Source organism: Acomys minous (assembly GCF_964271855.1).
Source record: "Acomys minous genome assembly, chromosome: 9".
In the NCBI taxonomy this organism is placed as follows: domain Eukaryota; kingdom Metazoa; phylum Chordata; class Mammalia; order Rodentia; family Muridae; genus Acomys; species Acomys minous.
Window position 1 is genome coordinate 54,164,484 of NC_140490.1, and position 24,898 is coordinate 54,189,381.

The 24,898-nt window shown below is 40.9% G+C and overlaps 1 protein-coding gene across 1 annotated transcript in view; it reads left to right on the forward strand.

The window, feature by feature from the left end:
* The window catches only part of LOC311605843 (uncharacterized protein), a gene marked incomplete at both ends in the record, with an annotated part of 342,410 nt that overhangs the window by 240,799 nt on the left and 76,713 nt on the right, over window positions 1-24,898 (forward strand). The window contains 3 exons of the mRNA XM_084796705.1: window positions 14,672-14,890; window positions 17,102-17,354; window positions 24,010-24,173. Of these exons, the coding sequence (XP_084652831.1) occupies window positions 14,672-14,890; window positions 17,102-17,354; window positions 24,010-24,173 (636 nt within the window). The remainder of the gene's footprint in view (window positions 1-14,671; window positions 14,891-17,101; window positions 17,355-24,009; window positions 24,174-24,898) is intronic.

Consider the following 24,898-nt stretch of genomic DNA (forward strand, 5'->3'; position numbering starts at 1 on the left):
GACATTTTAAGTATGACAATAATCCAAGTAATTGTCACCCATTCAGTTAACTGAAAACATCTTCACGTCCTAAGAGGAGTAATTATAATGCAGTGTTACTGTCTTTTAATTGTAGACATGTTTGTTTTGTGTTTATTTTGGTTTAGGCTGTCTTCAAGGGCATCCCTAGTCTCAGACTTGGCAATCTGCCCTTTCTTGTTCTCTGATTCTTTCTGAAAAATAAATGAAAACACCGTGACAACAGTTTTGAAGGGGAAAAAAAAGAGTTTATTGTTTTATGTTTTATAGGCTTTTGCTAATGTTTAAAATATGAGCTGTTATGATTCTAGAATATGAGCTGTTTTAGTTATTGCTTTATTGTTGTTTTAATTGTTGAAATGAGTTACTTAGCTATTTATTTCACATGTGTATTTGTGGGTATGCCTGACTGTGGGTGTGCACTGGCTGTAGTGCACATGCAGAGGTCAGAGGAGAACTTGGTTCATCTCCTTACCGTCTACCTTGTTTGAGACCGGGTCTCTTGTTTATGACTGTAAACACCGGGCTAACTAGTCCATGAATTTCTGCAGATTCCCCTTTCTCTACTTCCTGCCTCCCTGTAGTGGCTCTGGAATCACATCCACACACGCGCACACACACACACACACCCCACACACCACCCCACTCAATTAAAATACAGTAAATCTTTAAAATGTGATAAATTACTATATAAGTAAGACATAAACATTGATTTCATGTGTGCCCAAAGATGCTCCCAGATGAGGTTTAGCTATCTCAGGTCCTATTCTTCAGGTATCTCCCACTAACGGTGAAAGGTGATGTTGTTCTTTTGGTTCTGTAAGACACGGGTTCAAATGTCCAGGGTAAATTTTTACCCTTGGGATGTTTCCTTGTGGGTTACTTTGGGTGAAGGTTATTGTAGTGCTCCATCATTTTGGAAACCTTAATTCAAAGTTTTTTTTCATTTTCCAATTTAGCACCATATGTTTTTCTTGAGAGCTCATCTTTTTCATACTCCGCACCCTTGTTTCCACTTAGCATGCTGTGCTCCTAAGCTACCCACTGAGAGGTCTGCGTATGTGAGTCTTCTTCTGTGCTGGTTTCTTTCTGTTGCATTTGGTCTCTAATATTTTAACGAATAGAACAGGAAATGAACATTCCTCGCCATAACTGATCTTTACTGTTATTCTAAGTGCATCTGCATGAGCACTGGCCACAATTACCACTGCCATGTGTGGCCCTTTGGTGTTGTGACTTTGTCTGTGAGGACAAATACACATGCAAATACATGTGTACACAAATAACATGTGTGCATATACAAACCTTCTTCAGCTTTGTTGAGACGATGATTTTGCTGGTAAGTCTTCCCACCACTGTTCTAAGTAGCACTCACTGTTCATGGTATGTGCACTGTCTACTTAATAATCCTCTTGCCTCCTACAAACCCCATAGCACCAACCCCAACAATTAAATCAACTAGAGTTTCAATTATTCTTTCACCTCTGCTTTCCAAATACTGAGATCACAGGCCTCTCAGCCCTACTGAAAGATGACTTTTGCATATTCTTTTTGTTCTTTAGACAATGTGTGTGTGTGTGTGTGTGTAGTGTGTGTGTAGCTCACACTCACTAATGTCATGCCAAGTCCCTTTATTACTCACCTCGACAAGTTCCTTTCCCACACTCATGTCTTTCCACATTATTTCTTGATCCGATGAGTTTACCCAGGGCTGTCTGGATGGCCATGGGTTTGCTACTTATCGCTGGAGCACAGTGAGTGTGTCTGTGGATTCACAGTGGAAGACCATGCCTGACCCTTTCTCTGTTCCCTGCACCTCACACGGTAATGTAGCAGGTGTAGATCGTCCAGATCTCCTCAGATGCTGCCTTGTCTGAGAAGCCTTCTATGCTTATGTGGTCGGTCACCCATAGCTACCTCACTCTTATTGGTATCTCTAAATTTTTATAGTATTTGATTTCCTGAAATCATATTATTTCACATAATATTTTTCAAAAACAAAAAACACCCAAAGCATCTGTGCTTAGTGTATATAATCTAATGAGCTAGACATGTGGATGTACATATACAGATATATATGTAATGCGATGAACTGGACATGCACATATATGCCTACACAAATATACATATAATCCGATAAACTGGACACACAGATATACATATACAGATGTACATATAATCTACGCATCTGCATGTACTCATAATAAAAAAAAATCCTAGAGACTGATATTGGCTTTTGCTTTTAAAGATGGTCTTCAGTTTTTAAAGGGAATTGCATGAACCGATAGATAAGAATGTCTGTAGTTTACTGTGGTGGTCCTGCATCTCTTGCTGGGCTTCTATTTACATCAGCATGGGGAAGAGGGCACTCCTGACTGGCTGATGGAAGAGCAAAGTGCAGAAACTCAGATGCTTGGTGCCCACCGGAAGTTCTCTGCTGGCTAGCCTTTCTGTGGGCACAACTAGGCACTGCCTTCCAACTGAAAGTAGAAGGTGACCAGACAACATCTTGCGAGGCTCACGGTAGCTACACACAGCCTGGTTGCCTTAACTAGGGACCTGGAAGGGAAAGGATGCAATATAAGGGGTTAGGGAACTGGAATGTTTGCTTTTGGGGGGTCTCAAAATGTAACCAGGTTTAAAAACTAGCCTCCTTATCTGCCAGAGAAATGTTCCAAGACACCCAGTGGATCCTTGACACCCAGACATCACAATAATGATAAAAACAGAAGAAGAGCAGCAGTGTGCAGCAGTAAAACCACCAACATCACCACTGTCACACTTTTGGATCATTATTTGGTCCTGAACTCCAGCACTGTAACACTTATTAGCGCCTGGTAACAGAAAATTCCTGAATGACTAACAGCAAGTAGCTTATACAGCGTGGACACCTTGTTAGCAGGCATGATTTTCACCTTCTGGGAACAGCTCCGTGAAGGATTTCTTCATGTTACTCACTGCGTTACACGATTTAAACTTATGAGTGGTTTGTTTCTGGAAATTTCTATTTATTTGTTAGTTAGCTTGCTTGTTTGTTTGTTTATACCATCATAGACTGTGGGTAAATGAAAACATAATAAAAGATCATTGGTAAAATAGAATTACTATGTTGCCTGGAAAATAAATGGTGGGAGGCTACCACCCAGAGAGAAGCACTAAAAACCCATGTTGACAGAATCCATTCTCCATCACTCCCGCTAGCTTTGTGGCTCCAAGGATTAAGTAGCTCCATGGGCACCGGTGCGGATTCTGCTGAAGTTTGACCGTGTGGCCTGCCATTCATTAACAGCCACGTTATCCGCTACTGCCAAATGTCTCACTCATTGAGAGAACTGCTGCCCCAGGTTAAGAGTCACAGCTCAAGACCCCCTTGGAAGAAGCGGTAGTTCAGCTTGACTAGGCTCAACACATATTCCAGATACAGCTTTGCGTTTAATACCAACATGGCCGTGGTCAAGTTCATTATCTGAAAGTTTATAGTGCGTGATCCCACTGACTCACAGGCTGTGCAACATGGCCTCAGGAAGCAGAAAGAAGCTACCATTCGGGATAGGGAATCCGCCAATCCTGACATACTCCTACCTCAAGAAGCTTCTAACCAGAGACTCTGACAGAGCGACGTCTGAGAAAGGCAGCCAAAGTGCTAGCTGGAAAATGTGGCCCTGGATGGATGGGGAGCACGTTGTAAAGAAACGCAGCTGCATGAAGAGGAGGACTGGGCATGCCCAGTACGCAGTCTCCTAGTGACCCGTTCCGGCTTCCTCACCCGGCAACTAGGTTTGTAATTACATAGTCCCAAATCTGCATAATTCCCGAAGCGCTTGTTTCCAAAACAGAAGCAATCTCCCTCTAAAAACCCAACTCAGGCCATCAAACCCTAAGACAGGGTCACATCAGGCTTCGGGGCCACAGTTACTCTTACAATCCTTTCATAATTGTGATTTTAAAAGATTTCTTTTTGCAGTGTTGGGGATTGAAGCCAGAGTAAGAATGAGCCATGTTCAGCCACTGAGCTACGTCCCAAGACCTATAAAGGTTTCATGAAAAATATGCAGGAAAGTCCTTTGTAAAAATGCCATACTATGAGGATGCTAAATTACTTGTATTTGAATGCTTTGTTTTGTTTTGTTTTTTTGTAACTGATGAAAGTAAAAACTTCCCAAAATCCCAAGGAGGGTTTTCAGAAGTAGGATCTCTCATCACTTTGTTTTATGGTCTACCCCACACCCAGCAGATACAATCTCTGTGAATCCTCTAAAACTGTGGCACAAAGGTTAGGTTTGCTGACCCAGGCCAAAGGAGTTGGTCCAGTTTGGAAAGTCAGTGGCCTGACACATCCCACAGAAGACAGCTATTTGAGCGTATGCCTCTGTCTGTATTTATTGACACAGAGACTCAAAAGTTCCTTAGAAAAAAATTTAATTAGCTCTTTAATTTCTAGATTTCCTCAGAGCCATCAACACAAATTACTTTTTATAATAGGTGACTAAATAAAACAAATCAGGATTGTATTGGAAGGAAAAAGAATTAATAATTTATATTCTGTGTATGTCACGCTGAATTATGAAGGTATGTGTTCCTCCAGTTTAAGTTCTTATTTAGAGAGGAGATAAAAATGAATAGTTGTTAAAACTTCCCTGGACATACTAGGAAGGATTTTGATAGTATTTCTATAGGACACTTTTCCATAAACATAGACAAGAGTGCAGTTTGAGCTATTTGTATTATTACTTGATGAGAAAATACCACAGTTATTATTCACAAAAAGCCAATAAAATATTTCTATTTCCTAATATTAGTTGAGCAGCTAGCATGAGACAGTCACTATTAATAGCTTTATAAGTATCTGGTTTTTAATTTCTTCACTGTCCACTGAAATAAACACTGTCTTACAGACTTATTTTCCAGATACTGAACATGTTACTCAGGTATACAGAGTTGAAGCTGAAAACGATGGCATAAAAAATTTCATATTTTTTAAAATTATGGTAGAAATGTTCGATTAGTACTGACATTGATAGGATGAGAAGGCCACATCCCAGACTTCCTCTCAACATTGAGTCTGAGTCAGACATCTCTGTTGGTCTGGGGGAACGTGAGATCTGGTGTATTTAGCACATGCCTACATTTCACTAGCTAATTAAACCAGATATTCCAAATTTGACTGCTACAGTATACTCTGCATGTTTGAAGCCTGGTGACATTGATCACAAGACATCAGTGTCCAAGCCTGAGGATCTAAATTTGACCCCTATGCCCCACATGGTGTCCTCTGACCTCTGCATCTATGACTATGTGCATACAGGGTGTACATACACTCACACAGGAAAATAGTTTGCCTGTTTTTATTTTAACTCATGTGTACACTGTGGGTATATTTGGCCCTGTGTTCTCTCCTGTTTTCAATAAATCTGATTTTTTTTTTGTACGATTTGGGCCACCTTTTCATTTCTGGAATTTTTTTTTCAAGACAGGGTTTCTCTATGTTATCTTGACTGTCCTGGACTCGCTTTCTAGACCAGGCTGGCCTCGAACCCACAGCGATCAACCTGCCTCTGCCTCCCAAGTGCTGGGATTAAAGGCATGCACCACCACTGCCTGGCTTTCAGTTCTGGATTTTTAAGAGCACAATACTTGTTCATCTAGTATACGTTACCCAAACTTTGTTTCTAGGAAAGATACAGAAGAAAATAATCCAACATTACACTGTTTTGTTTTCAATGTAAATGTCTGAGCATCCCTGCCACACCTGTGATGCCGAGATAGAGAACTCAAATATGATTGCAGGGCTTGTAATTACAGTCTCCATCTATTCCATCCTCCCCTATGTTTATATCAGGAATGATCCTTCTTTCAAAATGGCGCATCCCTTTCTATAGCTAACTCATTCTCTTCCTTGGTCCTCATATCTTCAAGAGATGAGCCGTGTAATTGCCTATTTTGGGAAGGAAGCATCTGGGGTTCACAGACTAGATAACTCACAAAACAGTTCAAAGCTTGTAATGAGAAAATTTGGGTTCAGTCTGGGCCTTTGGCTCTTAGCCTAAAGGGATGCTATCTCCTCCATCTTTAGCTTAGGAGTCTTGCACATCCTGGGAAGACCCTGCTATGTTCTGAGGCTGGGAACGGGAGCTTTGTTCTGTTCTGTTTCTCCTATACTGCTTTGCTAACGCATTATCACGCTGCTCATCAACATAATTGTTTTCAGAGCTAACGGCTGCTTTTATATTATTGCTCAAGTTATTAATAAAACTTCCATTATGCATGAAGTATTTAGCCAGTTTCTCTTATGAAGTACTTTGTAAACACTGTAACTAATTGGGCCAGGAAGGGAACAGGAAGGTAAATGCTCCCCTTCACCCTCACAGATGGCAGCCAAGCAAAGTGACTTACTAGCATCAGGAGGTGAGCTACAGTAGTAGCTCTCTGCTTCCAGAGCAGGCGATCACTGTTCAGTCTGGAGTAAGCACTGTCCACAGTTCCCCAGATGTCTTAGATGTCATGACGTGCTGGACCTACTCATCCCTGTTTCCGGGAAAATTCTTGATGGAGAACGAGATGACTCTTGCTGTTGCAACTGTATTATTTATCACAAACTGCTCAAGAAAATGCTATTTGTAGTTGCCAAAATTAACGCTCTAAATCAGAAACATGGCATACTGAACAAGAGATAGATTATTTGCAAAAGTGCAAAACCGGTTTTGATTACTTTGGCTTTAAGTCTGACTTTGTTTCAAAGTTGAACCTCAATTTTTTTTTCATGCCTCTGTCCCTGTCCGTTTCCAAGGCTTCGCACTCACATTCAGAGACTGTCATTGAAAAATAACAGCCTAAAGAGTTTGGAAGTCTCCTTGGACTCTTTCGATAGACTTCAATTCCTGTTTTCTCATTAGAACATTCATACTTTTGTGCCTCAGTGGGAAAGATCAATTATTTCAATGTCAGTGGTGGTAATATTACCCCTAAGATTTAGCAATTTTCAAAGATCTTTTAACTTAATTAGAAGCATTTGTTGTAAATTGAATTAGACCTGTTAAAAGTGCAGTGTGTTATATTAAATGCATAATATCCAAATTGGCCAAGGAGGCACAATTTTAAGGAGAACGTTCCAGTTTAAAAATGGCCACATTGTAATAAACAGGAAACTGTTCTCTCCATCAGCTTTCTGAAAGTTGAAAGAATACGTAAGGATTTTTATCCCAGGATATCTAGGTTAGCGTGTATATGTAGACAGACACCTTTGCATAAAACATATATGTTTCATACAAATGCTTGAAACATGGAAGATAAAGCAGAGAAGACACAAACATTATAATATCTTAAAAATAAAGCTGATGCCACAGGTAATTAATATATTAACATTAATACCATGTTCAGTACATGATTGTAATTTTGTATTAATTAATTTTTAGTGAATACATCCCCTTTTAAAAGATGAGCCTTCTTGTCTTCACATATTTTTCCCTTGCTCTCTTGAACATGTGGTCAGTGTGAACTCGTCCAGAGAATGCCAGCCAACAAGTCAAAAATGGTTAATGGCGCACTGCAGCGGGTTCACGAGGTTTTCCTTAACTGACCTTTAGAGAATTCTTAGGGGAGTTTTCAAATGTCTTAGGCACGAGCAAGGATGAGGAGAGGGGCTGGGCTACTGGAATATTGAAAAGGGTACATTAAAGGATAGGCCAGCTAATGGACTTTATATGTCCTGAAAACACCTGGAACCATTTGATTAAAAAAATGTGCTCAGGTGATTTGTGGGAGGGGTGGCCCAGAATCTTCTGAGGTCATATGGCCTCATTGGCAACTTCATGTCAGGCTTTAAGACTCCCAATCTAGAGACAAACGGTATATACTCACTTATATCAAAACACTAGTCCAAGGGATACGTACCATGAAAAACTTTACTTACCAAGAAAGTGGGTCAGAGGAGAGGACATCCTATTGAGACTTTAGGAAAGAGTAGCATGGAAGAATGGGGAAATAGTAGGACCCACAGGGTCCTGGAAACCTACAAGAAGAACTTTATGACAGGCAGATCTGGGTCCTGGGGTCCTCCTCAAACTAAGGCACCAGCCAAGGAGAATATATGCAGTAAACTTCGAACCCCTACCAAGACCTAGCCGACAAACAGGATATTCTCCACCGTTGAGTGGAGAGTGAGATCTGACTCTCACACGAACTCTGGTGCCCCTTTTCTGACCACGTCCCCTGCATGTGGAGGCCTGGCGGCACTCAGAGGAAGGATAGCAAGTTACCAAGAAAAGACTCGATACTCTAAGAGCATATATAGGGGGAAGAGGTCTCCCTCAATCACAGACATAGGGGAGGGGAGAAAGGGGGAAGTAAGAGGGAGGGAAGAATGGGAGGAAACAGGGGAAGGGCTAACAATCGAGATGTAATATGAATAAATTAATAAAAATGTAAAAATAAATAAATAAATAAATAAATTAAAAAAAAGACTCCCAATCTGTGAGAGAGCAATGCTTTTGGACATTGAAGGGATGTGGGTGCAAACCTCCCACAGATGCTAAAGCCCCCAAGTGCTCAGGTCCATAATAGAGCACCCCCTGCCGAGTGTGTAAAACCTACACACTCCTCACAGCCTTTGGCATGCTCACATCCTCTCCAGATTACTCAGGACACCGAGTACTACACAAGTCTGTGTTAGTGGTTATCAGCTGTGCTGCTCAGGGACAAGGGACAAGGAAGCTGTTCACACATGCTAGGACACATGTGAGTTTTAAAAGGCTTTTCTTGTGTGAGGATTTCATACATACGTACTGTATCCCCATTGGTTCCCACCTCTTGTTCTCTCCCAACTCCTTCTGGGTCACCTCTTTAACTCCCTCTGTCATTCATTACTTCTTCTTTTCTATTTTACCAATTAACCTCATTTGTATCAACTACTACTACTCTGTCTTGGGAGCATGTACAGCACCTTCCAGCACGATGAGAGCTAGTCTTCAGGAACAGGCTTCCAGGCCAGCTGCTGTTTGGTTCTTTCAAGTCATGTGACCAAAATGTGTCCAAAATGTGTGATGTCCTCAGTACTAGGTCCTTGCCTTCCAGTTCTAGAAGGCAGATGTGGCCAACAGCAGTAGTCTATCTTGCTTGGAAGTTTTCATGAATTCTCCTGAGTCAACTGGATGTATTCCATACCTGGCACTGGGATTTCCGTTAGGTAGTCTGCGACTCTTGGGGACAGCATTATTAATCATGATAGGCTCTAGAGGAGAACCTACCATTGGCATTTTCCTAAAAAATATGATGCCTAACTGTATATTAAACATTTATTTTATATCAGTGTTGGAAAAACTATTTTCTTTGCACTAAGAAGATGATGCAGTGTGTTAAGTGTTGGCTATATTAGCATGAGGCTCCGATCCTCAAACATCCACATAAAAGCACAAATGAAGGGCCTCAATAACTCCATATCTAGGGATGCAAAGTTGATTGGATTTCACAGGCTCACTGGCCACCCAGACTAGACAAAACGATATGCTTCCGGTTCAGTGAGAGCTTCTTGTATTCAAATATAAGGCCAGTGAGAGATGGCTTAATGGGTCAAGGCACTTCCTACATGAGCCTGGAAACCATGTCAAGTTCACAGAACTCACATGAAGTTGGAAGGAGAGAACCAGTTTCATAAAGTTGTCATATCACACACACACACACACACACACATACACACACACACACACACGCATGCAATAATAACTCATTAAAATTAAATAAAGAAGAGTAAATGTATTTTCAGTTAAAAAATTAGACTTTGATCCTCTGAGAACGGTGCATGGGTGAGATGTCCTGTGCCTCCACTCCTACGTTCATGATTTCACTTTGGAGAACTCAGGGGAGAAGCTCTCTCTCATCTGCTTGGAAATGGGAATTTGAGCTGTGTTTCCTCACAGCACTTTATGTATCATCAAAGCATTTGTGCAGTGGGTCTCAACCCCATACATTAGTGCTTTGCACTTGTCTGTGTCTGTCAGTAGACCAAAAGTTCTGTGAATAGATAGCAAGGCCCTCACCTGTGTGTCCCTTGGGAATACCTTCACATCCCATTGCTGCTGGGACAAATTATGCACACTTATGGCTTAGAGGAACAGAGTTCTAACAGTGCACTTCTGGAGGTCAGAGGTCTGAAATAGGTATCTGGAGGGAATGGAGGCAAGAACAGGCCTGAGTTTTGCTAGAGATGCCAAGGGACAATGTTTCCTTGTGCTTTTTCTGTTCTACAATTGGTCTGTATTGCTTAATCATCTACGTCTTCATAGGCTACAAATTCAAACCAAATTTCTTGGCTGCCTCTCTGGTTCGCTTTCTGTCTCCTTGGTTGTCATTTTACAATCTTTGAAGACACTTTTACATCCCAAAGAATTTAGGATAGCCTTATTTTAAGCTGCCACCAAAATTTCTTCTGTTCCTTAATTCATCACTGCAGTATTATTTTACACAATCACAGATTCTTGGTGGAGGGTAAGGTGGGTGACATTTTCAGGGGTACTGTTTTTTCCTTAACACTATTATAGGGCATGGCATGTCATGCACATTCAGTAATGATCTAGAAGTAGCCAGAATTCTGCAAAGGAAGCATCATTCCTTTCAGGTTTTGGAGCAAGGTGCTATCAGTCTCCTGGTGTCTCTTGATCATGAATTTTTTTGTGATAAACTCATTTAATAGGTGATAGAGAAAAGTCTGGATGTAAAGACAGGAGCACACAGAGAAGAACATCCCTGGTTACTCGCCGCATTGCCATGAGCAAATCACATAACCGACTTGGGCTTTACTTCTGCTTCTGTAATCACAAGAGAGATTAGGATGTGATCTCTGCATGGTCCTTTATGTCTTCATTTTATTTATTTTAAGTTAACATTTTTAATATCTTCATTTTAATGGCTCTTTGAAATAATAATAACTCTCAAAAAGCCTCAGAAGCATTGAGCATGTTTGATCAAAAGAAAATAATAATAGAACATGGTCGTGGGACTAGAGAAATAGCCCAATTAATAAAGAACCTGCCTCCTAAGTGTGAGGACCCAAGTTTGGGTCCTCAGAAGTCATATAAAATTAGGTTCAGGAGCAGGCGTTTGTTATCTCCACAGGCCTGTGATGAGAAAGGAGATGGAGACAGGGGAATGCGGCTGCTCACAGACCAGCTAGACTGGTGTACGCAGTGGTAAAAAAACAAGGCACCATGTCTCAAACAAGGTGAAAGGCAAGAATTGAACCCCAGGATTGGCCTGTGACCCCCACATCCTCCCTGCTCTCACACATAAAAACAGAGATATATGCACACAAATAGAAAACAATCTCATGATAAATATAAGATCACGAAAATTTTAAAATGACCCAACGAAATGAGTAGTTATCTGAAACCACTAAGTGTTTTAAATGTTGCATGTGGCTTATATTTAGTTACGCCAGAAAGGACTGTGGAAATTTTAGTGCCATCTATTGGTACTGATCTTAAATAAGGCTTATCATGGCCACATGATGAGTCTGTATAGCATACAGATTCCTTAGGGTTTATGTTCACTACAGAAGAGAGTTTAAGAATGCATTTCATAATTTGCCTCTCCAAAGCAATTTTGGTTTTCTTGATTTTGTTATCACTACACTGATGGATTGTAGAAATCTTGTTTGACTTCAGGTCTCTATAGAGATTGGGTATGCAAGGGGGATATATGGGTGTCATATGAAATGTGGCTGAAGCTCAGAGAAATAGGCTTGATTTAATAGCCGAAAGCTGGATGGCCTCCCTATTCCCCTCTCCCACGGTGGCACACCCCTGTGCAATGGAAGTGCTGCCTGCATGCACCAAGGAGGGGCAGATGGCCTCAGTGTGATTTTTCCAGTGATCTCTGTGCTCCATGGCTTCCCTCATAACCAACAAATCGATTCCTACTCTCCGTGTTACACACCGCAATGGTAGGTGGCATTTATTATCCTTGCGATGGTCAGACTCGTTGTGCATAACCAGGAGGGATTACAGAGGAAGGGAAGAAGGGGGGGGGGCTGTGGGTAGTAATAGTCTTCCAGCACAGAGCATCCTGTAGTGTGCATTGCATCTTCACAGGATCAGCTAAGAGGCTCTGGAGAGGCAACTGTGAAACAAGGACATGGGAACCTGTTGAATGGAATGCATTTTGAATGGAGAGACAGCTGTAGGTGTAATTCTATGTAATTGCATTGAGACTCAGGTGGAAACCATAGAATTAGAAGGCAGAAGATGCTGTATGTTGTAATAGGGACATCAGTTGTAAGATTGTATCTCAATAGCTTCTCTAATAAAAGCTAATTCCTCGTTTATTTAGAATCACCTAGCACCACCAATTCTTTCACTAATATCAAATTTCTAGCATGTACACTTTTAAGCATCAAATGATTAACTTTGCCTAAATTATTTGAACCCACATGTGGGGTCACCACCCTTAAATGAATGAACACTAATATTGACTTGTATTAATTCAGAACAAATGATTATTTTGAGTGACGTATGAGTGTAGTTACTATAAAGTGGCTTTCATTGTTTTTCTAAATCAAATGTCTGACAAGCAAAGATTTTTTTTTAAGAGTGAGTGGAAATACTTAATTCATGAGATTAACTGCGAGTGGGGGATACTTATTTCATGAAACCAACCGGGACGTGGATTTGGGTCAGTTTCTGTGCATAAGAGCTTGAGTTGCTTAGTCATTAATGTCAATGGTTGTGAAAAGAACAATGGAAAATGCTGCTCATCAAATAAGCTTCCGTCTTTTCTGTTTTGCACCATTTGAGGTTTTCCAGCTTTCTGCAAACAACACAATGTGAAACCTGCATCTGATTTCTCCTTCTTTTGAAGAGGCAAAACAGTGACGGAGTAATTAATGGAAGGGATCATGTGCAGGATATTTTTGCTTGAGTAGTGTAGCAAAGTCTGGGTTTCATTTCCCATGATGGAAAAAGAGTAGGGTATTTTGGGGTTCTCTCATGAGAGACTTCAATACCAACAGTATCTCTGTCTGTAACCAAGGCCCCCTGAAGAGAGTGTGTGTGTGTGTGCGCGCACACGTCTGCATGGGAACACGCATGCCTATGCACACTCATTCTTCATTTGTGTGACTGAAAGGCATGCTTGGTACAAAAGTGGGTGACAGTCCACTTCTCCACGCAAAACACTCAGGGAACCGTCTGTGTCATCTTTGGTGCCTTGTTAGTTGGTGGAGACCAAGAGGCCATAGCCACATCCCTACTTGTTATTCCAGACTCAGGCTTCTACTTACCTTCTCTCCCTGTGGCATGCTTGCCCTTGTATCTGACAGTCTTCAGACAGAGGTGAGCTTTCTTAAGTGAAATCTTTTTAATGTACCCATGGCTTCTATACTGTTCTGTTAAACAGTACATTGTTTATTCTTAATTCTTATTTGTGTATTTTAGTGGCATATGCTTGACTCCCTTCAGGTTCAAATGTGGAATAGTTAACTTTTAACAACAGATAAACCTAATTATTATTATTTTTGATTCATGCTCGCACATGCATATGTGTGTGTGTGTGTGCTCGCATGCACATTTATGTACAGTAGTGGTCAAAGGACACCTATTGGGAGTTGATTCTTTTGCAATACCTTGTTGGTCCTGGCACAAAATTCAGGATGTCAGGCTTGCTATCAAATTCCCTTGCCTGTCAACCCATCTCACAGGTTCCCTAATAAGTAACCTGCCCTTAAGTATATATGATATTGTGCACAGGTGAGATAAGAAGGAATACACCTTCGGTTTTCAAATCATTCCAGAAAAGTTAAATTTACTACTTATAATTATTTATTTCTCATAACATTGGCATGTAGCTCAGTGATGTGTGTATTTATGTGGCTGGGCATCTGACCTTGGGAATGCTCCATCTTGCAAAGTCTATAAACTGTGACCCATTGCGCAGCAAGGAAGGATTAATTTTCTGGACACCCACCATTCAACATTTGCTTCCACTGACTCTAGGTGCAGCAGAAAGGTCACCTCGCAGGATCCGATAGTTTCTGTCCTTTCGCGGCTGGATTATTTCACTTTAACTGTTCTCAAGGCTCATTCACATCATGGTGTGTGTCAGAGTTCCCTTATTTACTTAATAGTGTACAATAGTTTATTGTGTATTATCATATCTGATCCCTTCATCCACTCATCAGTGGGCACGAGTGTTGCTTTCACGTCTTGACTGCTGAAGATGCTGCTACCACGAGCAGGCGTGTGAGTCTCACATCTCTGCTCTGCTTTCGGTCCCTCTGGGTATGGGCTCATCCTTGGGATTGCTGGGCCAGAGGGTAGTTACAGGTTTCAGTTTTGGTATGATATACACCATACTCTTTCTCATAGCAACTTACTCTTTTTATGATTCAGTCAGGGACCCAGAATTCTAATACCAGTGCTTGAGCTTTTCTACTGCCTTGTGTTCTTGTTTTTAAATAGGCCTTGGGAGGAAGATGGATTCATGTCACATGATTTTTGTTTATCCTAATTCACATTTACCCATGTTGGCTTCAGTCATCCACTGGGTGGGGGGGGGGAGGAACATAAATGTGTTTGGTTTCTGAATGTTTAGAAATAATTTCATTCAACTCTTCTCCCTTTCAGGCATACTGTTGATCCCCAATTTACCCATGTTTCTTTGCTTGCAGCCGCCCTTCAGTTGCAGACGGCCACAGATCTGGAGAGTTATCCAAGCACCTCCACTTTGCATGGGTGACCTTGTTTTCAGAACTTGAATTAGCTCGATGGCAAAGTCAGAGCTTCTGGTACATCCTCCTGCTGTTGGCTTCTCTCTGGTTCCTGAGGCTCTACATGCATTACCTGGGCCAGTGGCTTTTCCTCTGGGCCCTTTCAACTCCAGTTACAAAGTAAGTGCTTTCCCCTGCAAGTCAAGGGGATGCGTTTTCATCTTGCTAAGGCAAAGCAAAGTACAAAATACCTTTCCAATTCACTTACTGGAAGACCTAAAATGGAAGCCTGATTTGAAAAGACAAAAAAAGTCCTTACTTCAGAGTAGGGGCTCTTTATTATAGTTACAGTCCCAGGCTGTGATTGGCTCTGTATATACAAATACTTAACTTGTCCATCAATATTTATTTAAAATTCAGTGCTTTGAAATATGTCCTGATATTTGAGCAAGACCCAAGCAGGAATTCAGCAGTAATGTTTTTGTTCTGTTTTGATTTTTATAAGAATGACATAGGCTGAAGGTATTTCAGAAATAATGTGAGTCTGATTTATTACCATACTCAGAAAGGCAAAGATTGCCTCTTCTACAAAATGATGGAATTCAAACAATTACCAAACTCAAGCCCAGACAGCTTCCTGGGCCATTATGCTGGCGTGGGGGGAGATGCTATTTTAAAGGTTATCTCTCTGTAAACATGATTCCATAGACGTTCCAGACAGACATCAGTAACAACACAAGTAATATTCATTTTCTCAAATGTAGATGGTACAGATAGAAACACACTCATGTATATTTTATATTAAGGTGATTATGAAGAATTTTAAAACTTTGTGAAAAAAAATACATATGTGTATGTATGCATTCAGAGTTTTTTATTCTCTTCTAAAATGGAGTAATTAAGATATGGATCTGTTGTAGTTGTGAAATTTACATGTGGCAAATAACTACATTTTCATTAAGATATTTTTGCATGGTTATTTTCTCTGTATCTATCTATCTATATCTATTTATCTATATATCATAGATATATCTATATATCATATATGTATACATTTCCTTAGTTTCAAAACCAGAAAGTACAAATGTTTTAGCCTGAGCCAATTACTTTTTATTGGTCATACTTTTACTCTTCATTAGAAAAGGAAGCTTTGCTCTTACTAGTTGTTAAACCAACAAGATGGCAAAAAATATTGTGTCAGCTCATTTTGCTCAATTTCTTTTTTTTTTTTTTTTTTTTTTTTTTTGGTTTTTCGAGACAGGGTTTCTCTGTGTAGCCTTGGCCATCCTGGACTCACTTTGTAGACCAGGCTGGCCTCGAACTCACGGCGATCTGCCTGCCTCTGCTTCCCGAGTGCTGGGATTAAAGGCGTGCGCCATCACGCCCGGCTCTCAGCGTTACAGGGGACATGGCATGTTATAGCATTTTGGGGGCCTATTGTCTAGATCCACAGTCGTGACTCCACACCTCCAAGCCACATCTCAGCTGTCAGGTACAACAGTAACAATACTGCTGGCCCTCACCGTGTCAGGTCCTATACTAAGAAATCGACTTTGGTCTACTTCGTATCCATGACAACACAGGAACAAAGCATCAAACCTCCTTTGAAGAAATAATCAAGGAATGGATAAAAACAAAAGCCTCTCTCCAATGGAATTCTCATGATTCACAAGAAGGGTGAACTCTGACACAGTTTTACACAGGCTGGCCTGGAGAGAGATCTGCATATAAACATGGTTGTCATAGTCACATGACAGGGAATGCCGATGCCAATGGCACACTGGGGATGGCCTCAGTTACTAGCTTGAGGTTATGGGTTGAGGGATATGGGTTATCCTCTTAACCTCTTGCTATGAAATTTCAGATGTTAGTGATGACTGTGTTCTTGATGTTGTAAGTTGTAAGTCGCTCCAGAAAAGCCGTAAGGAAAATCAGTAAACTTCAGCCAAATTATGAAGGATCATTAATTAGATTTATCTCTCAGTTTTACAAGGCATTAACTCGTTAGAAAGTTCACTAGTGTATTTTGCATTTACAATTGGTCACTAGTATGTCCTATGTGGTACAGAGAAGTTCTGGATGGCTCTACTGAGTGACTCAAATGACATGCTCAATATGCTAATGTTTTGTTTTGTTTATGAGAACAGGGAATGAGGTAACTTGCCTTTCCATGGTTGCAAACTATCCTAGTGGTTAAGAAAGGTTGAAGACTTCTAACACTCAATTTCAGGTGCCATTTTGGGTCAAAGTTTTTATTAGTATTATTAGTATTACTAGTATTAGTATTATTAACTAAAGCAAAGCACATGGATCTATCAATTGCTCTGCATACTTGGCCTTTGTCTAATTTCTGCTGGTACCTGTGTTTCCCACCCCCAATCCCTGTTGCAGATTCCAGTTTTATTCCTACACTGTTGCTCTCTGCTACCCGATTTCTTCCCTTCACATTGGAGAAGAGTTGGCTGTGATTGTATTGGGGCCTTTAGCTTTGAACACAATCACATTCCCCTTGCTTCTGATCAGATGGGGCTGTCAGCTACTGTTTTCTTCCTGCCCGGATGCCTTGTCAAAGCTAATCGTCACGATGGGACTATGGACAGTTCTAGACCCGTTGGCAGTGTTTATAGTGGATGCTTTCCTGGGGGTAAGTCAAATAAAATAACCATGATACGAATCCCTGGAATGCAGTTCAGCTTAGTGCATGACTCAGTTGACATGGGATGTTTCAATAATGATGTCGTCCTGTATTCATCCAGAATTGAAGTTATTAAGCCTTTCCGCATAAGAAAATAAATCATAAATGTCTCCTATAATTGATTCAAATATAATTTTTACTGTTGCAAACAAATAACTCAAAAATCAGTAGGAAATTACCTAGGAGATAAAATGCAAAGTAGCTATACCGTTTTCAAAACTGGTCCTGAAGTCCTATGTTTTCATGTAAAAATAAAAACGTTTTGTACCTTTTTTTTTTAAACTAAAGATTTTTTTTTACAGAAAACCTTCCCAGAAAAGTACTTCTACCCTACCTCAGTCAGTGAGCCTGACTTCCTATCTGCTTTCTTCTGGGACAGCCTTATGTAAGAAATATAAAGGCGAGATAAGAGCTGCCTGAACAGTTTGAAGTCATAACTTTTCAAAAGTCATGCCCCAGGCATTTGTTCCAACTTTTGTGATGATTTCAAAGTGACAAGCACATTTCACCTTAAAATACAGCCCTATCATTCCGAATGATTTCCCAGAGATGTGTGAAAATGCACAATGCCACATAGGAGGGCACGATTCCGGTACCAGGCAAGATTCTGTGATTTTAGTCATTGTTGCATGATTTTTTGTTGTATATGTGTGAAACCAAGTTAATGAGGTAAGCAATGTGTCCATTTTATAGGTGGAAGATATAGTCAGATAGAATTATATTGCTTAACCAACTACAACATGCGTATCTCATGTTGTAGTTACAACTATGACTCAGATATCTGAATTCTGAGGCTGGTATTTTTCCCATTGTATCAAAATCTCACCTTAAAACTTTTAGCCCACATATTGCTCTATGAAATTCATTATGTGATTTTTCTAAAGATAGTTATTCAATTTCCACAAAATATTTAATTTGCTAATGCATACGTGGGCTATAACTTGATGCAAAATGGTTATAGCAATTGTTGTGAACTTATTGCTATGCCCAAAGCTCTTGTTGCTTTGAGTCTGTACAGCATGCAATTTCAAGACCTATGTTACTGACCATTTTTCTAGCACTGGGGGTCAAACCCAAGGCTGTGCTCATAGTAGACAAACAGTCACCACTGAGTGATATCATCAGTGTCTGAAATAGGTAACTTGTAATTTTTGTTTTATACTAGAACTATTCCAGGTTTTGGTAAAAATAAAGCTTTCTGGACCCTGCACCAGAGTTTCTTCATCAATGGGTATGGACTGGGCTACAGATTTGTGCATCTCCTAAGTTCCCAGGCAATGTGGGGACTGTTGGTCAGGAACCACAGTTTAAGGAGCAAACTGGGAGCACCCAGGAACACTAACATCCCTTGGAAGATAAAAGCCAATGGCATACCCTTCACTTTTCTGTCCATTTTCTATGACTCAAACCAAAGATAAAGTGTAGTATCTTTACAAATGTTTTATTCAAGTTGCCCAAAGTTTTATATTAGAATATCAAAGTACAATTGAAGACAGTAACCCAAAATGTAATAACTTAAACCAAACACACTTCAATCTGGGCAACATGAGATAATCCAGACCTAGAAAAACAGGCATGGTACATACTCAGTTATATGTGGATATTAGCCACATAATTCTGAGTAACCACACTACAATACACAAACCTAAAGAAGCTAAGTAACTAGGAGGACCCTAGGGAGGATGCTTAATTCTCATTCAGAAAGACAAATAGAAAAGTCACTAGAAACAGTTGAAGAGAAGGAATAGGACAGGAGCCTACCATAGAGGTCCTCTGAAAGACTCCACCCAGCAGGGGACCCAGGCAGATCCTGAGACTCACAGCCAAACTTCAGAATGGACCGCACGGAATCCTATGGAAGAGCTGGGGAGTAGAGGGGCCTAGAGTGGTCAAGATCTCCATAAGGAAACCAGTGGAGCCAACAAATCTGGTTGGAGGAAGGGTTGCTGCAGAGACTGATGCACCAACCAAGGAGCATGCATGCAGTAGATAGGCAGCGTAATCCACTTATGGGCCCCAGAATGCGGGGAGTAGGGACTACTTCTGACATGAACCCTGGTACCCACACCTTGATCATATCCCCCTGGCAAGGTGGCCTTGCCAGGCCACAGAGGAAGAGGATATAGGCAGTACAGATTAGACTTGATAGGTTGAAGTCAGATGTTAGGAGGGGAGGGCTCCCCCTTTCTAAGAACTAGGAGAGGGAGGGAGAGGGATATAAGGGAGGCAGGATGGGAGTAGGAGGTGCTGAAGAAGGAGGCTACAATCATGATATAAAGTGAACAAATTAAAACTAAAAACAGTTTTAAGCAACTTTAAAACCAAAAACAAAGGAAAATCTAAATTAAACATTTTGTATCTATACTTGGTAATAACATAAAGCACCAAGCAGGGACAGGTAGCTATTTTAAAGTAATTCAATGTGATTATAAGATCAATAAGATTATCTGAAGTCATGCATTGATATTTCACATACCACGTGTCCGTGGTAAGATTGTTATAGTTGGTGAGTGTGGGCCTAGTCTATACCACTAAACTAAGCAGATCTTACTGTTTTGATGAACTATTAATTATGTTGGAGATTACTAATCTCAACCACATAGTATTAAAACTGAAGCCCAAAGCCCAGTCTACAATGCTTTCCTGGGGACAGTCTGCATCTCGGGTGTCAGAGCAGGAATTTCAGGGCTGCCCAGCCTGCTACCCTGTTTCTGCTTCTTCCAGGGTAATGCATGTTACAGCACTGCTTCTCAGACTTGAGTGTCTGTCTGTGAGCCCCAGCATTGTCACTGTGGCTCATCAGGAAGGGTCCAGAATTCTGGATTCCTCATGTTCTTATGTGATGTCAGTGACATTCGTTCTCTGGACCACTTCCTAAAGCAGATGCTACTGGATACGTTGTCAAGGGAACCTTCCCTACCAATGACATTTTCTAGGCCAAACCTCTGCTCCCTGCAGTTTGCTAGAATCCTGTCAACTAAATTAGGGTCCTTGAGGCTCTGAATACACTGGTGTTTTATGAGAATTCTGAATACTTAACTGACCTCTGCTAGTAAAGCTTAGAGCTGGAGACATGTAATTGTGGACAAACACCACGTCCATCAATTTAACGTTATTAAAATGAACTCCAAAGTGCACACTATTAGCCCATGAGTGTGTTCAGGTCCTCTTGCTGCTACAGACTGGAGCCATATATATATATTTGACGTTCAATCTTCTTCTGTTTAAATGTGCCAGATGTGACTGTTTCCTGAATGGTCAGTAGCATTGGCCACCTTGGTTACACGGTGAAAGAGGGAGCTGTTTGGGCCAGCAGTGAGTGTGCTTTCTACCTCATCTCTAGTTGCTTTCACCATGGTGGCTCTGCTCACTGTGATTCTGGGTGGACTGAGCGAGGTGCAGCTGGATTCTGTTCACATTCTTGCTTATGAGTCTCCAGGCAGGCAGGGAAAAGGCTGTACTGTCAAGCCTGGTTGAGCAGGAGATGTAACGACGCCATCTGCATTATGGGAAGACCATATTTTGAGGTGTCTCACAATTCCTCCCAAAGGCCTGATTGGCAGATCCAGGAGGCCTAGGCCTCATGCCGAGCTTAGTGCAATGCCACAGGGGAAGTCAGCTGACCAGGATAAGCAGCTGTCCTTAAATATCTCCTGAGACCTTCTCAGAAAGAGTATCCGCAGCCTTGGGGGAATGGCCTTCCTTACTCCAATCAGGTCCCTTAGGCAGGAGAGAAGGCAACCAGTCCATTGGATACAAGGCAGCTTATGAAGTGAGCATACATAATTGACTCCGAGGCTTCTGATGAAATCTATAGGAAGGCAGCCTCCAGGGTGGCCATCTCACAGTGGCCTTGCCTTAAAGAAGCTGACGTGAGTGCTACGAATGAAGGAGGGGACTCTTTTTTTTTTTCAGTTGCAAAGAAAAACATTTATGTTTACTCTGTCTCCATAAATCAACTCTCCAACTACTATCTTTCAGCTTTCACACTTTCATCTACTTTTGCTACTTTTCCTTAGGATGTAAATACCTCCCACTAGACGCCACCTCCCAGTACTTTTTTTTAAATTGAGGGTTATATTTCCAACACATACTTTTTGAAGACCCAAACAAATTGTAATGCTTCCTCAGAAATATATGGAGTGGCAGAGAAAATCACCCAGTTGAAGTCATGGGGAGCTCTTCTCTGGTCCCCAGCCTGCTATTTGGGATCTACATGACATAAAATAACATTGCCAAGCATTTCAGCCTGCATATGAGCACTGTGTAAAAGTAGTAACACATTCCAATAGGATTACTTACCTCCTCCATCTCTCAGTGTTGTTGGGTGAAAAGAAAATACTAGAATAAGTGGGAATAAAGCTTGAAGAGTTCGCATATTTTCCAAATAAATAATGCTGCAAGAGGCAGAATGGGGCGATGATACTGTGCCGTGTGCACAACCCGCAATGCAAGAGGAGTTGTTGGTTCAAACAAGAACTCATAATCTATGTAGGAAGTCAAGGCACCCACACAGACATAGCACACACGTTGAGTGAAGGATGCCATTATAGGCCCATGGCTTTTTTTCGTTGTATTATTTAGGCCTTTGCTAAAGAAGTGGCACCTTTGACAGAGATAGTTAAAAACCCACTTGACACTCCCACTGCAGTTCAGATCTTGGATGTTCCCCATAGGCCTACATTTTGAAAGCATGGTTTGCCAGTTTAAACTGCACCAGGAGGCAAGGGAACCTTTGGGAAATGGAGCCCAAGGGAGAAAGTTAGAAAATTTGGGGGGCATACTTTTAGAAGGGGTAACTTCTCTATAACTTTCTCCTGGTTGCCATGAGGTTAGCAACTTTGCTCCAGCACTCACTTCCTATCATGGTGTGCTTCCTCCTCTCAGGCCTTAAAGCAGTGGACCCTGCTGACTGCATGTATAAGCCCTGAAATCCTGAGCCAGAGTAAGACTCCCTGCCTTAGCAGTGTGTAGCATGGGTGCTTTGTAGTAGTGACAGCAGGCTATTGCCTCTCTGATGATTGTTCCCAATTTGTTATTTTTTCTTTTAATGTTTCTCCATCGTATGCCTTTCAAACTTTTCTGCAATTGTCTTTTTTTCTCTCTGTAGCACTGAGGATTAAACACAAGGGTTTTGAGCAAGCTAGGGCAAGTGCCCCATTGCTGAGCTACAGCCTACTTTCTTGTGCCTTTTTATTTTTGAGCTGGAGGTCTTCTGACATGTTCCAGGTTGACCTTGAGCTCACTTTGTAATATGGTCAGACTTTGAGCTTGCCACGCCTCTCTTGGGTGGCTGGGATGCAGACCTGCAACACGAGCGTGTCCCTGTTGTGCAGCATTACACTCAGGCTCACTGCCACTTACAAGAGAATCCCAAGGGGCCAATCTCTTGTTTAACTTTATTTTCTCTTATTTGAGCAGAAGAGCGGCTGGTAGGCATTCGACGGGTGAGAATCAAATACATGATTGGCACCTACTATTTAGATGATGTCATTGGAGTCAAACACATGCTATGTCTTCTTGTTTCCTCAAAGATTCCCTTTAATCTATTCATCATTCAGAAAGCAGAAGCTCGGAAAGGAGTTATGCCTGACATCTCTTACCCAACTGCTGCTCAGCGTGCTGGTCCCTTCCACCCTTTGCCACCCTTAAGGAACACAGAGTATACAGTAGAAGCTTTGGTGTGGTAGAGAAGCAGGTAGCTGATAGTTGGTATTTCTAGATTCTAGTCATTGCCCAATTTACCAAAAGATATTTTGGTGCAAGGAAAATACAAATTAACCTGTCTAGTCTTCGGTTTCCTTCTCTCATATGTGATTTGAATTAGCTGCTTTTAAAAGTGCCTTTTAAAACTATATTTACATAATTGCCAGTTTAAACACTAAAGAAATGGTTCTCTCTCAGCTTGAAGAAAAGATCTCTACTTTAGAATGCTCATCACTTCCAGTGGATATTATGGGAATCACAGCTAAGGGACATTCATGCTCCATACAATTCAGAGGTCAATGATGTCACATGATGACCCTGCAGGTTCTTTGCAATACAGAATTGTCTTTAAAGACCTCATTACATTGCATTTATTTATAATCTAGTGTAGAATATGTGTTTCCTCCTCTCAAATCAAGGCATGCTTTTAAATTAACCTAATGTAAACTTTAGTTTTCAAGCTCACATTAAATAGCCTGGCAACTTTTTTTTTTTATAAGTTTCTAAAATAAGCCATCCCTTTTATGCATAGCACAAATTAAATTCCTATCAAATCTGCTTCAGAAATAAAGGAATCTTTCCACCATCACATTTAATTTCTTTATATCTTATGCTCATTAAATTCACGAGTTAATAGCACATAAATAAAACATGCCTTTTGCTTCCTGAATTGCACGCCAAGTGCATGCACTTTCAAGCCTTGCAAGGGGAAATGAGAAAAATCTGCTAAACTGAGCACGCAAAACCCACCCTCTTGTCTCTTTCCTTTGTGCAATTTTCAGCACTTACACGATTTAATTTAGAAACAAATTATGGTACCGTAGAGTTTCATGTCTTTAAATTAATCTGACATGATGATGTCTCCATCCTTATTTCAATCTATGCTTCCTGTTCTCAGCGACTTGCACATAATGGGGAGACTCCTGTTGCGGATGCAGCTAAACTCTACTGGATGTTTCTGAGAACCAAGCAACCAGCCATCCTCGGTGCTGGGATCACAGTGGTACTTTACACTCTTCTGTTTGTCATCTCTTCCTTGATTTTGTACTTGTATTGCCTCAGGTAAGGTGCTTCCATGACTGTGCTCTTCAGCTTCTGGTCTTGATTTTGAGGTGTGATGGAAGGAAAGATGGAGAGAGGGAGGGAGAGAGGGAGGGGAAGAGGAAGGAAAGGAAGGAGGGAGGGAGGGAGAGAAAGAGGAAGGGAGAGGAGATTACAATCATCTAATTCTTCAAACAGAATTCCCCCTAGTTATGTACAGTTCTTTTCATGTAAGACAGCAAAAACATGATTTGACTTTGGGAGAAAAGACATAATTTTGCTGTGGATCATTATTCGTGGTTTTCCAGATAATGAGCTAACAGAAACAAAGAGCAGCCCCTTAACACACAAAGACATTCTAGGGCATTTTCTAGGAAAGCCACTGACAATTCTTTTTCACTTTCCATTTCTCTTTCTTTTCCTGCTTCCCATTTGCTCAAAAATAACCAAGAGAAGAATAACCATCTAGCTTTGGTCATGAGTATTCAGATGATCTGGTTTTGTCAGGTTTTCCTTTAAGCAAGCAAAGTATGTGCGCATATGGGCATGAAAGCACCATAAAAACAATACAAATAAGAAAAATGCTATGAAAAAGTTTTCTCTGCTGGCTGTTTCCCATGATGGGAAGATGGTTTTAAGTTGAACAACCTGCTCCAAAGCTTCTTTAAAGGCAATATGAAATGTCAATTTGGCTTCTGGCATCAGTACAAATCCATGAACTTATTGCTCTGATTAACCTCATTAGT